This window comes from Bos mutus, chromosome 25 (assembly GCF_027580195.1).
Source record: "Bos mutus isolate GX-2022 chromosome 25, NWIPB_WYAK_1.1, whole genome shotgun sequence".
Lineage (NCBI taxonomy): Eukaryota > Metazoa > Chordata > Mammalia > Artiodactyla > Bovidae > Bos > Bos mutus.
In genome coordinates this window covers 163925-179771 of record NC_091641.1, presented here as the reverse complement: position 1 = coordinate 179771, position 15847 = coordinate 163925, and the positions used below count along the sequence as shown (strand labels likewise).

Here is a 15847-nt window from a genome sequence, read left to right as displayed (position 1 = left end):
TAACAAGTTCCCTCGCTCCCTCAGTCAGATGCCCCCTCAGTCAGATGCCCCCTCAGTCAGATGCTGGATCACAGGCAGGACCACCTCCTCTGGGTCAAAGGTCATGGGCATCCCACAGGCACAGCCCTCCCGTTTCTGGTCTGGCTGCCCCCCACCCATGGCTCAGTTCCCAGCTGAGTTGTGTCTGTCATTCCCAGTATCCCCTTCCCCCAAGAAAAAAACTCAAGAGGCAGCCGGGGAGAACACACACCAAGTTTTATTGAGGGGGAGTATTTACAGAGGCAGGTACAAGAGAAGGGTCACATGGGGTGGGGGAGATTGTGGGTACAAGGCAGACGACGGGATACAGGACGACCCCTGCACCCACCCCAACCCCAGGAAGGGCGGGAGAGCAGCTGGGGCCCAGGAAGACGGGCTGGGGGAGGACAGCAAGGGGCTGAGTCCCTGGGCTGGGGGGCTCAGGGGCTTGTAAACATTGACCACTCTCAGAAGGGGATGGGGGTGGGAGAGGGCTCCCCCTACACTTCCTCACAGGGTTAAGGCCTCTCCAGGCTCAAGGGCCCCCTAAATTCAAAGTCTCTTTAGCTGGGGGGGAGGGGAAGGTAGAGACGGGGAAGAGTGTCACCCCCCCTCCCCTGCATTGGCTGCGGCAGGGGCGGGGGCAGTTACATTCAGTCACGACAGTACTCCCCCACACCTCTAATGCCGCCAAACACTGGCTTGAGGAGAGGGGGAGCTGGGGGGCCAGCAGCAGCAAGACGTTTCCCCCTGGCCCATCACCCCCTTATTGCTTTAGAGAGAATACAATATTGTCTTTTCACGGACGCTAACACTGTTGAAACCAGGGAGAAGCAGGTGGAGGGGGCCCCTCCACCCCCGAGGCCAGCTTTATCCCCCAACACTGACCCAGTTGCCACTTTGGTGCAAAAAAAAAAAAAAAAAGAAAGAAAAAAAGGTCATCTCTCTGGGGATAGATGGGGAAAGAAAACAGGGACCACTCCCCATTTCCCCAGGACAGGAAGGATAAATACATTCATGGAGGGGAGGCAGTGGCAGAATCTTGCCCTAATACTGCGCTCTGAGCAATGAGGTCCATGGGAGAAGTTAGATGAGAAACTCAAAAGATACAACAAACTTAAAGAAAACCCACGAATGGAGACAAACCTAGGTAGGTGATTGGGAATAAGAAGTTGGTGAAAGGCAGCCTACCCCGACCCAGGAGAGACAGACACTCCCATTCTTGACACCCCACCCTTACCCAACATTTAAAAATATCAGGGGAGCAGGGAGGGGAGAGGCCACTTGCTCCTCTCCCATTTGGTCAACAGAGGGGTCAGGGCAGAGCTGGGTGGTCCACGTCCCACACATGCGGCTGCAGATGGGGGGGCTCCCTCCTAACAGCCCCGCGCTGCAGCCCGAAGCCCCCAGCGGCCCACTCCTGTGGCCTCCTTGGCCCCTCCTCTGCCCCCTTCACAGGAGAAACAACAGTCGTTAAGTGGTGCCTCTCTCTCCAGCTCCTGGAGAAACTGCTCTGCCCCAGCCTTGCTCAGGGTTGAGGCAGGGGGCGCAGCAGGGGCTCATGGCCCAGAGAATACATTCATGTGGCAAGGCAGGGAGCTGGGCCTTTCAGCTTCATACCCAAGCCAGCCCCCCGAATGGCAGCGCGGGGGAAGCCCCTCACCAGGGCCAGAGTGGAAGTTCTGCCGGCCTGATGGCAGCCAGATGAGGTTGGCACCGCAGGCCCTCTCCCATTCACTCCGTCAGCCGGCGCAGGATGGCTGCCTGGGGCGCTGAGGCGGCCTCGTGCATTTGTGCAACTTTCCCCGAAGCAGCAAAACCAAGGGGCTACTCGGGCCAGGCCCCCCGGCCCCAGACACCTCTGCCACGGTCACAGCACAAGGGGGCCGTTCACAGCGGGTCCGGCCGGCGGGGCTGAGGGGGCCTCGCTGTGCAAACTGCTGGCGCCCCAGCTTCCAGTTACCCCAGTGGCCCACCTCGTGGGGCGGGGAGGGTAAGTGCAGCCTCGGGGGCCAGGCAGGACAGGTCCGTGGGGCCCATGTCCCCACTGCCCCAAATAACAGTGTGTTTTTACTTTCAGTCTCCTAACCATTTTTTTTTGTTGTTGTTTTTCTTTTTTCTAAAAAAAAAAAAAAAAAAAACCCAAAAACAAAAACTTCTGTGGATCGTCCATTATCACTCCCACTATCCGACAAAGGGAAAGGGAGTGCTTAGAGTCTACTTTTTAACCATTTTTTTTTTGTCTCTTCTATGTTTCCTTCAATGTCGTTTAAAATTAAAACCAAAAAAACAAAAACGAAACCCTTCCCCCCTCAATCTGTAAAGTGCCTCGTGGTGGGTGAGTTAAGGTGCATCGTGTGGTTTGTAACAAGTGCTGGGGACCCTGCCCCTGCTTCCTCCTATGCTCCCCATGGGGAGCCTGTAGGCTGGGGACCCAGGGGTCCAAGCCGCTGCTGCTGCCCCTGGCCTACAGCCCAGGGCGCTGGTGGGACGGGCTGGTCAGTAGTCATCCACGCTCTCGATCTCACCAGAAGGTCCGTGCAGGGAGTACCCTGAAGCCAGGGGAAGCTGGGTTTGAACTCGCCCACTCGCTCCTGCCCGGTTCTGAGGAAGGAGCCGCCTCCCCGCTCCACACTCACCCAAGATGCTGGGGTCCGAGTGCAGCATCAGTGCCCGCCTCTTGGCCTTGCTGCCCTCCCCGGGGCCGAGCTTGGTGCTGTGGTTGGTCTGAAAGGCTGTCTGTAGGGAGCCGCTGCTCAGCCAAGCCTCCTGCAAGGCAACAGAGAGGAAAGAGAGGGGTCAGGGGGACTCTGGGCGCCCTCACCCCCTCCAGCCAGGGCTCTGTGAAACCTTACCTGCTGCTGCTGCCGCTGCTGGCTGGCCTTCTGCTTGGCCCTCCTCTCCAGGAATTGTTTGGCAAATTCTTTGGCTTCCAGCGTGTCCCCCAGGCAGGAACGGATATAGTCGTGGACGTCATAGGGGGATTCCACCTCCTTGAGGATCGCTACAGCCATGGGCACTACGGGGCAGGATGGGGGTCAGGACCCACGGGACGGCATCTGGAACCCCTGGCCCGGCCTCCTGGGGTAGGTACGCCGCCTATACCGTCCAGGCTGCCCGTGGTGCTCAGCGTGTGCAGCATCTGCTCACACCACTGGGTGAAGCCATCCTGGGGCCGGGGGATGCCCTGCAGCAGCTTCAGCAGCTTCTCTTCCTCCTCCGTCTTTTTGCGCACAGGCCGACCAGACAAGTGGCTGTACGAGTCACTGCGCAGGATGCGGTGAGTCAAGAGGTGTCCCCTCAGGAGGCCTGCTCCCAACCCCCACAGTGGCCTGGCACCCACCTGAGAGAGGGGCTGCTGCGGCTGTTCTTCAGGCCCAGGCTCCGGGCCAGGCTCCCACTGCTCTTGAGGGTGTCTTCCCAGAGGCCCAGGCTGCTGCTGCTGCCCCCACTCTTGTCGGGCCCACCCCACAGCGGCCCGGCCTCAGATACCCACTGGTTCAGGGGGGCGGAGCCCAGGCCCCCGAGCTGCTGCAGATGGCAGAAAGTCAAGGGTGACCCATACAGGAGGGCACACGCTCAGGGGTGCTGAGCGGGGAAGTGCGTTCAGGTGGCAAAGGCAGGGTGAGGTGAGGGCCTCACGGCAGAGAGCGCCTCCGGAGTCCGACAGGGACCAGCGTGCCACCCCCTCTCCCACCCCGGGTCACCCTGGGAGCTGAGCAGAAGGTGCCCACCAGCCTGCTCACCACGCGGTGGTTGGGGGCCTGGGCCCGCGATGGCTCCCGAGGCGGGGGCTGCTTATGCAGGTGCCGCTCGCCCTCCAGCTGCAGCTCCAGCAGCGTCTTCATGGACAGGCCCTGCTTGGCCAGGCCAGCCCACAGCGGAGGCGGGGAACTGGGTGCAGGAGGCGCGGGGACGGCGGCCACCGCCTGCTGCTGCTGCTGCAGCAGCTTCAGCAGCAGCTCCTGCTGCCGTGCCTGGAGAGAGAAGCCACTGTGAGGGCCGCCCCCCGCGCCCACCCCGAGCCAGCAGTGGGCCGGGCCCCACCTGCTTGCGCCGGAACAGCTCCTCTTCCTCCTGCCGCCGCTTCTGCTCCTCCTGCTGCTGCTGCTGCTGGCGGCGCTTCTCCTCCCGGCGCTTCCGCTCCTCCTCCTCCCGCTTCGCCCTGAGCTCCACTTCTCTGCGCTCCTGGAACTGGAGGGTCGAGATCAGACGCCAGGCTGTCCCGGGTGCGGCCTGGCCCCTGACACCCAAGGACTCCAGCCCCAGGGGCCCACTCACTTTGTGTTGCAGCTGGAGTTGTTCTAGAATTGGACCCTGAGTCGAAGAGTTAATTGGTATATCCCAAAGACTGGCCTCACCGCCTGTGGGGGCAAAGGCAGCTGCAGAGGGGAGCTCCGGCTCCCGGTCCCCTCCACCCACAGGGGGCCGTCGGAGGTGGAGGGGACTCCCAGACCTGGGACAGGCCAGGCGGGCAGCTGCGGGCCACACACCTGACTGTGGTGAGGCTGAGGTATGTATGTCCCAGAGGGGACCCGAGTCTGGCACCGACAAGGACCGGTTCATCGTCGGGAGCAAGTTCTGGTCCCCGCCCCTGAGGAGAAAGCACTGAGGCTCAGCGCCCTGAAGCCACCTCCCGTCTGCCCCTCTCCCCACACCACCCGAGGGCCGTCACGTACAGACACACCACACACGCTCGGCCACGAGCACACAGCGAGGACGGTGGCCCACACACCTGGGGGGTTTGAGAGCTTGGAGCTGCTGCAGGAACGCGGTGAGCTGCTGCTGCTGCGGCGGCGGCAGGTCTCCCAGAGCTGCCTTTTCCCGGAGCACGCACTGTGGGAGCTGGCGGCTGCTGAGGAGCACGCAGGTGTGAGGCGGGCCAGCCCCGTGTCAGCGTGGGCCCTGCTGACCAGCCCTGCTAGGCCCCCCGTACCTGCCGACCAGCTGAAGAAACTGCTGGTGCTGCAGCTGCTGGTACAAGGCGGCTGCTGCCAGCTCCTGTTGCTTCTTCAGCCGCTCCTGGTCCATGTTTCCCTGAGTGAGGCCACAGCGTTCCCGTGGCTTTGCCCCTGTCTGGCTCTGCACCCACCGCTGCCCTCTGCCAGGCTCCTGCCTCCCTTCCCTGTTCCACGCCAAAGGGGGTACACTCACCAGCAGCGGGGGAGGTGAGGGCCCAGGAGCAAAGGGTACACGACCCCACATCTTGATCACCTCACCCAGTGGCTGGAAGCCCTCATCACAGCCCCGCTTCACCAGCAGGGCCATGGAGAAGTAGCCCGCCTGGAACCACTCCGCCATCTCCTGGGTCGTGAAGGGGCCTGGGCCAAGGGAAGGGCAGCTGCGGTCACAGAGGTGCGCCAGAGAAGACCTCGACGAGGATGGTGCTGTCCCCGAGCCCCACCTGCACCCCCTACCCTGCTCACCTTGGATCTCGCCCTGCGGGTCCTTGTAGAACCACTTCCGGGCCGCACCATGGCTGAGGGGGAGGGCAGTGGCGGCTGCAGAGTGGCGCAGGCCCTGGGCCTGGATGGCGGCCGTGAACTGCTCCTCCTCCAGGAGCTGTCCTGCAGGGAGGCCACGAGCTTCTCCGCCTCCTGGGAGCCCAAGGGAAGAGGGAAGGTTCAACTGGCCACTTCCATCAACACAGAGGGGGCTGGGGCTGAGGGGGGGAGGTCAGAAGATGAGGTCTGAACATGGAGGGCAAGATGGGGAGAAGGTGGGAACCTGATCGAGGACAGACAAAACCAAGGCTCTCTCTCCTGCAGGGAAGGGTTCCTACAGTCTTCACAGCCCACCCCACCCCCCGCCCCACACCTGCTGCAGGTGCTTCAAGCCTTCATCATCTTCCAGGTCTGGTGGGCCAGGCGGTGAGCCCGCCCCAGGACTTAGCTGCATTCCCCTCATGTCATCTCCTAGAAGGAGCCAAGAAGGGAAGGTGGGACAGGGCAGTCAGAGAAGGGGGCAAGACAGTGCCCATCCACCACTCTTACTCCAGGAAGGTGGGTGCTAACTCTGCGCCCCTGCCACCTCCCGACCAACTCCCCTGCAGCCTCCTTCCCACACGGATGGGGAGCCGTTTCCCCACAAGGTCCAGGCTCCAGGGAGAGGGTGGTTCTGCCCTCGGGCTACCTTCAGCTGCAGGCAGGTCTTTCTCCACTGGGTCATCGCCTTCCCCGTTAGCTCCCCAGAGCGGGCCCAAGGTGGGCAGTGGGGACGGGGAGCTGGACTTCTCCTCCTGAGGAGGCAGCGGGGTCAGTTCCTTCCCACCTGAAAACCAAGGGTAATTACCAGAACTCAAAACCAAGCCGGAAGGCCTGAAAAGTGATTAAGCAGAGATTGTATTATTGTGGCCAGAAGAACCTCTGGGTATTGAGTCCACCCACACAACTCTGGTCAACACGACTAAGGTTTGGTGAACTACCACCACAGAGCCTGCTCTGCACACTTCCCTTTCTGCTCCTACAGCGAGGCCGTGCGTCCGCAACACCGTCCAGGGCTGCGGACCTACCACCGCTGACTCAGCACCGTGTTCGACAGATTCCTTGAGGGATTTCCAAAGGTTGTTTTGATTCTGCTTTGATTTTCATCTGACACTTGGCCTTTTGGACAGAGGCCTGCTGTTTTCAGGCTCCTCCACACACCCCATCTGCACCAGCCTTTCTACGCAAACTCAGCTCAAGGCCGCAGGCGTCCACCCCACAGGCTTACCCGCCTCGGGCCCCTCCTCGTCTAGCCCTTCGGAAGGTTCTTCCTCCTCTTCCTCCAGGCCCTGGAAGTCGAGCTCCTGCTCCTCAGGAATGGGCTCCTTGGGGCCCTTCTGCACGGGGCGGGGGGATACGACGGGGAGATGAGTGGCAGAGAATAGAGTGCCGTGAAAGGACCCCCCCTTTGGGGCAGGCAGGTGCCCACCAACCTCTAACACAATCTCCCCCTCGTCTCCTTGCAGATACCTTGAGAGGCAAGAAGGCCCCGGAGGCATCGAAGGTGCCCATTTCTTCGTCCTCATCATCCAGGCACCACTCCGGGAGCCCATCCTTGTCGTCATCGAAGCCGTCAGGCCCCCTGCATCTCCGGAGGTGAGAGCTGCCCCCCCCACCCCGCCCCTCCTCTTCACCACACCCTCCTCGATCCCCTCGCAAATCAAATTCAAACTTGCGACGCCGGTCCCCATGTTCCCGCCAGCCAGCAGAGCGGGGGCCACCATCTGGGCAGGAAACGTGGGGGAAGGAGAGTCAGTACCCAGTCAAGCCAGAGTCTCCACCCTTCTGCTGCCCACCAGGACCCCCCCCGCCCCCTCAATGCCCACCTGACCCCCATCTCACCAGGGCTGGTGGAGCGCCAGCGGTCACTGTCTCGCCGGGGTCCTGCCCCGAGTCTCCAGCTGCCTTCCTCTTCTTCCTCTTGCTCCTCTCGGAGAGAACGCCAGTTTTCGCTATCTGAGCGGGCGTGCTCCTTCCTCGGGCCAGCCCCTCCCTCATCAAACCCGGAGCGTGCTTGGGGGCAAGGCAGGAGGGGGAGACACAGTCAGTGGACAGCGGCCATGGTTCCTGTAAGACTCTTATCAGACACCTTGCGGGGAAAGAAGAGCCCAGCTTTGGGCCCTCCTACCCCCACCACCTCCCCCAGGAAGCAGCCCCCAACCCGGGTCAGCCATTTCAGCCCCTCGCCCCCTCTCAATAACCTGCAGGGCCCAGCCACCACCCCTGCCCCTCTCCGTACCTCCATCTCTCCTGGCCGATTTCTCAAACCGCCTCTCGCCTCTGTGGGAGGGAAAGGCATGGGTCAGAAGACCAGTCCCTCCCTACCTACAGGATCTCAGCTCACCTTGTCCATTCTGCCCTGAGAGAAGTGAGGGGCGGGAGGGGGACAGGGCTTGGAAGGGAGCCCAAGGGCAAGCCCAGAGACTTGGAAGGACAGGGCAGGGCCACAGGGGTCAGAAGGGATGGACAGAGCTCTCTGACCAGGGCTAATCTGGCAGGTCTCCCGGAGTCCTCTGATGACAAAGACCCAAGCCTCCCTCCGTGGGGCCCTCTCTGCCACCCCGTCCCAGCCTGCACCTGTCATCCCAACTCTGGCTACGCTGGATCTCCCGGGGGTTTCGGCCAAAGGCCCCATCACCTTCTTCAATGCTTCTTTGGTAAAAGCAACTGTCACCACGGCCACGGCCTGGAGGAGTGAGGGGCACGTGGGAAACCTGCCAGATCACCTCCCCAAGTCCTCAAGACCGCCTGCCCCGGAGCACGCCATCACCCCCTCTACCTCGGCTCCGTGTGCTGCCCCTGCCACGGGAGGCGCCACCTAGGGGGGGCCCAGCCCCTTTCCCCATCAGCCTCAGCACGGCCACGCTGTTCACTGACAGGGAGAAGTTTCTCTGAGGAGGGAGCCAGGGGTGGGAGTGAGGACCCAGGCGCCCGAGCAACCCCCGTCCAGAACCACACAGCCTCCGCCCCCACCTCTCCAACCCCAGCCCCGCTGCTCCCGCTGGGGCTGCCCTGGCCGGGCCCCACCTGCTCCTCCTCAGTCAGCGGCTCCAGCGCGAGGGGCTGCAGTGGCTCCTCCTGCAGCAACGCAGCAAACTCCTTGTCCTGCAGCTCGTCAGGGACCTGTGGATCGGGCGGGAGGTAGGCATGCTCCTCGGCCTTCTCCGCCAGCCGAGGCCCCGCAGCCCCGCCTGCGCCTACCTTGCTCTCCTTGACGTAGAGGGCCAGCATCTCCTCGCGCCCGTAGCGATAGTCGGCCAGCTTGTACTTGGGCATGGCGGGGGACGGGGGTGGGGAGGCCACACTGCCACCACTGGAAAGAGCCCTCAGCCTGGAGAAGGGACACGCAAAGGAGAGAGATGGGAATCTGAGCAGCCCTGTCCTTCCCGGGCTTCTCCATGCCCCTCTAAGCACACCTGACTCACCACTCAGGCCCAAAGTTGAGGGTCTCCGCTGCCATTGTGGAGCTGGGCGTGTCCCAGAGGTCGGTGGGGAGGAGCAGGGGAGGGGGTACCTGGCGTTCACTCTCCAAACACCTGTGGAGGCGCGGGGGATGCTAGGCATTGGGGATGGCACACCCAGAGCCTGAGAGGGTGAGTACTAGGCTGCCACCTAGGTGGACACAGTAACGGTCTCACCAACGACTCACCTAAGCCAGCCACGTGCCACTCACACCATGAGTTACCCAAAGAGTCACGCTGGAGGAAGGCCTAGGGAAGGGGAGGAGACAGGCAGCTAGAGCCCCTGCCAGCTTCCGCAGGGGGATGCCCTCCCTCTGGCCCAGACTCACCTGGCAGCCTTCCCCGAGGAAGCGGGTAGGGCAGGGGCCGGGCCCTCTCCAGGCAAGAGCCTGTGCTGGAGTGAACCAGGATCCCCGGGCAACTAGATGTTGGTCTGAGCAGAGCAGTGCCCAAGGAGGGACCTTCACATCTGGGAAAGATCCTTAACGAGGGGCAAAAAGAATAAAGTGGGTTAAATGAATGGTCAGACAGACCTCCCTGCCTCCAGCCCTCCTCTGTCTCACATAATAGGAAGGCCCACAAGTGCCTGGAAGCTGCTGGTTAGGGAGCACAGGGGGCCACAGCCCTGGCTCCTCCTCATCTCTGCCCTCTGCTCAGCAGGCCTCCCAGGCAGTGAGTTGACTCAGCGGAGCCTGAAGGAGGAGCTGGAGGTGCGGCAGAGGATGCCAAGGGCCGCAGCATTCAGTAAAGGGGGCTGGGGTACACGTGATGTTCATGTCAGCTGCTCAGTCGTGGCCGACTCTTTGCGACCCCATGGACTGTAGACCACCAGGCTCCTCTGTCCATGGGATTCTGTCCAGGATTCCAGGCAAAAATACCAGAGTGGGTTGCCATTCCCTTCTCCAGGGGATCTCCCTGACCTAGGGATACAAACTGGGTCTCCTGCATTGCAGGTGGAATTTTTTTTTTTAAAACCATCTGAGCCACCCGGGAAGCTCACACATGATGTTTAGGACAAAGATAAAACACACACAAACCAGCAAAAAACCCACTGGAATCAAAAATGTTCTAGAGAGAGAAAAGGCTGGTTAAGAGAATTAGAAATTATCCGGGGGTTACTTCCTTGGTGGCCCAGAGGCTAAGACACTGCTCCCCATGCAAGGAGCCTGCGGTTCGACCCATAGTCAGGGAGACAGGTCCCACATGCTGCTGACTAAGACCTGGTGCAGCCAAATACACAAACAGATATTAAAAAAAGAAAGAAATTTACGTGGGAGCAAAATTACCTCTCCCCTGAAGACTCAGGTCTGGGTGCTTGGCTCCGAATCCTGAGACTCAGCTTGGGGAGAAACCTGGTACAAGGGGAGCAGGGGGGCTATTCCCAAGCCAGAGGTGGGGGGCACACCAAAGGCTGCAGGCAGGCAAGTCTGGCCAGCATGCCCAGGACTCACTCACCAAACAAGGATCAACACCGAGGTCCTTTCCCTGGGATCAGAAAGCCTGATAAGTACAAAGAGCCAAGAAGGGAACGGTGCTACTGTAAGCTAGGAAGAAGGCTCCCTCACCATAAAGCAGAAATAAGGTCAGAGTCACTGGGCTGACAGAAGCGTGGGGGAGGCGGCAGTGGCCCGTCCCTCTAAGGAACAGCTGAAGAGGCTGTCAGAAGGTGGCTCATCCCTGGTGCTTCTGAGCACGGGGCAGGCAGGCAGGGTCTCAGGGAGCCGTGTGCAAGGGCCTCCCTCACTGGCTGGGGCAGGGGCTGGACCGGAGCACCTCCACAGTTCCCATCAACTCCGAGACTCCACCGCTCTGGGAAGGGGGAAGAAGGGTTTCCACCAGAGGGGACATGGGAAGCGGCTCTCGACCACAGCTGCAGGCCAGAAGAAGCAAAGTCCACACGAGACACAGGACCCACCCCAGAATCCCAGCAGCCTAGGCTGAGATGCAGAGCTGGACACCGCCCAGAGCAGGGCTGACCTCCCCCAGCTCCGGCATCTCCTCTGCATCAGCCTCAGCTGGCCCTTTCCGGAGATGGAGCAGGCCCTGGCGAACACGGCCGTCAGAAGACAAGCCTGTTGCAAAGTTCTTCCCGTCACTCAGTTCGACTCAGCCTTCCAGAACGGTGGAGGCTGGTTAAGTCTGTGGATGCTACAAGCCTTACGGAATTCACCCAATGGATGAATCTTGAAAACATTAGCTAAGTGAAACATGCCAGTCACAAATGAACAGATACTGGATAATTCCTCTCACCTGAGATGCCGAGGTGAGTCAAATTCAGAGGGACAGAGAACAGTGGTGCCAGGGCTGGGAGGCAAGGAGTGGGAGTTGTTTTTTAGTGGGGATAGTTTCAGCTGAACTGGGGCAGAGGAAAAAGTTGCAGGGATGAGGCGGATGGCTGCACAACAACATGAATGTATGTAATGCTGCAGAATTGTATTCTTAAAAATGGCTAAAATGGTGTACGTTATATCTGACCACCACTTAAAAAAGATCTAAGGGAAAAAGAAGACATTTGGGGATAGCTCTCCCATACCTAAGTCTTCTCCACTCCAAGAAAAACACCCCACTTCCTAACAAACTCAGGAGAGGCTGTTCTGAGCCTCTTCCAGGCCACCCCAGAAGAGCCCCATCTCCCAGATGGACAGGCCGAAGAGCCCGCGGTGGGGCGGGAGACAGAAAAGGGACGACTCACCCTCCCACCCGTCCAGGGAGTGGCGAAGGCGGCTGGCCGCCAGGTGCCTTCCTCTTCGGGCCGTCACCTTTCTGTCGTGGTTTTAAGGAGCGAACTGAGGAAAAGCGGCTGGCTCCGGGCAGAGAAGCAGGGAAACTGCAGAGGTGAGAGGAAGCAGAGGAGTGGCGGGTGAGAAAAGTAGAGTGTCTGGGTGGGCCCAGCCGGGGGAGGTCTGGGTCTCAAGAGCAGGTGGCTCCGGGGCCCCTCTTCTGACTGCGAGCAGCACACAAGCGCCCCGTGGCTTCTAGTGCCAAACAGGCGCGCACCTTTTCCACTGCTTCTCAACTGGGGGCAATGCTGCTCCCCAGGGCACATCTTGGGGGACAATTCTGGTAGGCATGACTGGGAAGTGCGACCAGCATCTCACGAGCAGAGGTCAGCAACACTACTAAAAATCCTACGATGCACATGACGCCCCCCACAACGAAGAATCATCTGGACCCAGATTATCAATACCCAGGGGCTTCCCTGGTGGCTCAGGCAGTAAAGAATCTGCCAGCAATGCAGGAGACCCAGGTTCGATCCCTGGGTCAGGAAGGTCCCCTGGAGAAAGGAATGGCAACCCACTCCAGTATTCTTGCCTGGAGAATCCCATGGAGAGAGGAGCCTGGCGGGCTACAGTCCAGGGGTTCGCAGAGTCAGACACGACTGAGCGACTCACTCACACACACACACACACACACACACACACAGATTAACAATAGTGGCAAAGAACCCCTTCTGTACACCTCGGGCAGAGGATAACCACACCCACTGTCTGTTTAGCGGGAAGAATGGAAGACAAGGAAACCAAATTTACTCCAGTTCATTCCCCTCTCTGAAGAGTGAGGGAATCATCCCCTAATTACACTGTCCCATGAGAGAAATCTGAAATCCCTCCAGGAGGGAAATCCTCCAGAAAGGAACACATTAAACAAAATTGTCCTAAGTCATTCACAAACTTTCAAAGCCCTGCATTTGGATCCCTTTCCAGTAAAGAGGAGGCGGCGGCAGGCAGGGGACTGGAGACAGCCTCCCTCCCTGGCTATCTGATCTAAGGGTGTCCTGCTTAGCCCCCACCTCTCAGCATCTGTGCACCTCATTAATCCACAACCCCCCGCCCTTCTCCTCAACCCTCACTATACCCTCCCTCCCTGGGGCATCTGAATTATTGCCATTAAAAGGCTGCCCCCTACTGGAGTCCAGGGGCGAGGACACTGATCCTGGTGTGCACAACAGGCTTGAGGAACAGGAGGGGAGCCTGTTCTCCCGCGTTCTGAAATCACAGGAGAAGGAAAAGATCCAGAGACTAGGCGGTCCCAGTACACACTAAGTTAAGAACATTATTTCCTCATTCCATCACCCCTAAAATTAGCCCCAATCCAGAGCAATGCGCCTTGGCACAGGAAGGCACCACCATTAACAGAAGTAGAATCCCAAATTCCCCAACATTTGAGCAAGCGCCCAGCCCCAAGCTTGTTGGCGGTGACTCCGCCCTTACTCAGGGTGGAAAGAAAGATTCTCCACGCATGGTAGGAAGGGAACTCGGAGGCTTAAAAAGAGGTGCAAGCCTGTGTTCCTCCTAGCAGGTATTTTAACCCAGCTCTACCCTCTGAGCCGTCAGGACAATGCCCTGAGGAGTCTAGTAGTTAACAGTTTTCAAAGCATTTTCACACTTTACCTCATTTGATCCCTTCTGCCCACTTGCTGAGGCTTGGGCTCCAGCCAGGGAAAACAAGGAAGGGATGCTGTAGCTGCCCTGACAGGAGACCCCGATGTCTTTGACACGCTACCCAAGCCTGGAGAAGGAGCACACACTCGGCAGGAACCACCCCAAACTCACAAGCATACTTTGTGAGTTTTAAACCATTTTTCTCATTAGCATTTAAAAAATCATTCCCAGAGCCACCTCTTCTCACTTCCTCTGCGTGAAAGTGGGGCCTTTTTTTCTATCCCAAACTCCAATCACAGATGTAGAAACCAGCATAAACCGGGGTCCTTTCATCCATCAAATCACACACAATACTGACACATCCACTGGCTGAGAAACCCAGGCCAGGAGTCAAAGAACAGAACTCACTTGAGTGTCACCACCATATGGGACCCTCGAGGTCCCCAGTCCCTGCCATGGCAGCAACTCAAAGCCCAGATCTGTTTCAACCCTGCCTGACGACACGCTGGACCTGCCATCTAGGAACTAAGACTGAGGCTGGCGTGAGGGTGGGTGGCTTGGGACAGCATAAAAAACGGTACAGATGAAGGACCAGAGAGCAAACTCCCACACCGCCAGAAGCTAAGGGGACCAGCCTGTGAGTACCCAAGGTGTTCCAGGTGCAAAGCCAGGAGGCGGGGCCTAAACTGCAACCGAGTGTCAGCTCCCAGGAGCAGCAGAGACTGTGAAGGCTGATTATTGGAAAAGCAGAGATGAGAAGCAAGAGGGGAGTGAGACTGGGGTGAATGGAGGAAAGAGCTGGGCTAACAATTACTGGCTGAGCATCTATTTCCCCGGGCCAGGCCCGGCGCTATGATGGACTAGACCTGGACGCTTACTGGGAATTCTAGTAGTGACTGTGTACGACCTGCCAGGTGAGGGTCTCTTTAAAGTTAACCTGAAAAAATAAAAAACAGTCAAAGTGTGTGGGGCCGTGACTAGGAGCTGCTGCATCAGGAGAGATGGGCTGGGAAGGGCCCAGCCCGGCCACAGGACAGACTAAGGTGTTTCACTCCGCCGGGCAAGCGGGAGGAAGGAGACCCCAATGACCAAGCACTAATGCCGCTCGCTGAAACGTAGGCGCAGACCCAGTCGAGGTACTGTGGTTAAGAGAAGACGCTTCCACGTTAGCCAAAGTCACGGATCGCTTGCACTTTAAGACCCGCCGGGCCCAGCTCAGGCCGAGAACCCGGAGGCACGTTGGGAGAAACCTTCGGGGAGCGCCGGGCATTAGGGTCCCGGGCCCCCGGGCGGAGGATGCAGGCGGAGGGAGGTGGGAAGCCAGACCGGGGTTCCGAGGGGCCGAAGGGCGACCGTTAGGAGCGCGGGGGTGGGAAGCAGGCAGGCCGGCCCGGGAGGACGGCGTGCCCTTCAGGGAGGGGGCGCCAGGTGCGGGGGCGCCGGCGGCCGCCCCCGGGAGGGAGCCAGCCTCCCTCGGCGCGGCGCGGGGGCCCGGGCCGCGCGGGGCGGGGAGGGACCGGCGGGGAGGCTCGGGAGGCGGGCGCACCGGACGGCGGGGGCGGCGGCCTCGGGAGGAGACGGGGGAGGGTCCGTGCCGGCGGCCCGCGCTCCCGCTCTGGCTCTCGCAGGCTCGGCGCGGCCGCCTCGGCGTCGGGGGCGGGCCTGGCCCAGGCCCGGCCGCGGGCTGGGGGTCCGCGGGGCCGCCGGGCGCTTACCGCGGCGGGCGGGCGGCGCGAGGCTCCGGTCCCGGGGCGTTGGCGACGCGCGGCGGGCCGGGGCGGCGGCGGCGGGGGTGGGGCGCTGGCGCTCCCGCGGCGGCCGCTCCTCTCTGTTTGTGTTTGTAGCAAGATGGCTGCCCGCCTCGCACCACGTGACGCGGACGCGGGGCCGCCCCGCCGCCGCCGCCGCCGCCGCCGCCGCCGCCGCCGCCGCCACAGCCCCCCTCTGCGGCTCCGGCCCGCTCCGACCCGCACGACCTGGCGCGCTCCCCGCGTGCCCGGCGGGCACGGCCCGGATGCCCGCCGCCCCCGGACCCCCCCGACCCCGGCACGTGACCCGGGAGCCCGGTTCCTCACGTGACTAGGCCTGCCGCGGGCCGGGGTTGGGGGGGTGAGAGTGTCCCGGGGAGTGCTCCCCGGCAGCCCCCGGCACGTGACGCGCGACCATCGCGACGAAGGCCGCCGCTGGCGGCATCGCCACTCTTCGGACGGTCGGCTTCCTCCGGGAAGCCCGCCTGGGTTGAAGGAGACCACATACAACCCGGAGGTGTGTTCATCAGATATCCCGGGGTGTATGAAGTAAACGAGGAGCCGAATGATTTAGAAACTGTCCGCGGCAGCGCTGGCTGGTGAGATCTGGAATTTGCATCTGACTCCTCCACTGAGTGGCCCCCTAGACCTCGGGGGCAAAGGATTTAACGCTTTAACGCTACCGGGCCTCAGATTCTATTATATAGTAAGGTATTGAGGATCTTCTCTGCCCTATCCCCTGCCCCCATTCCACT

General features: G+C 60.7%; 1 protein-coding gene across 1 annotated transcript; it reads right to left on the bottom strand.

Moving 5' to 3' along the window:
- Positions 1-240: 240 nt before the first annotated feature.
- GIGYF1 (GRB10 interacting GYF protein 1) lies at positions 241-15207 on the bottom strand. Its single transcript, XM_070362847.1, is given in 32 exon segments — positions 241-2570; positions 2658-2787; positions 2874-3037; positions 3124-3284; positions 3362-3549; positions 3765-3995; positions 4066-4212; positions 4300-4382; positions 4512-4612; positions 4754-4870; positions 4955-5055; positions 5173-5339; positions 5445-5579; positions 5582-5615; positions 5836-5933; positions 6151-6288; positions 6730-6838; positions 6972-7225; positions 7344-7514; positions 7741-7781; positions 8079-8187; positions 8281-8392; positions 8529-8624; positions 8703-8832; positions 8927-9037; positions 9151-9211; positions 9292-9443; positions 10249-10314; positions 10418-10447; positions 10528-10771; positions 11655-11789; positions 15060-15207. Coding segments are annotated over 25 exon segments (3105 nt in total). The 5' UTR covers positions 8962-9037; positions 9151-9211; positions 9292-9443; positions 10249-10314; positions 10418-10447; positions 10528-10771; positions 11655-11789; positions 15060-15207; the 3' UTR covers positions 241-2517.
- Between the last annotated feature and the right edge of the window lie 640 nt (positions 15208-15847).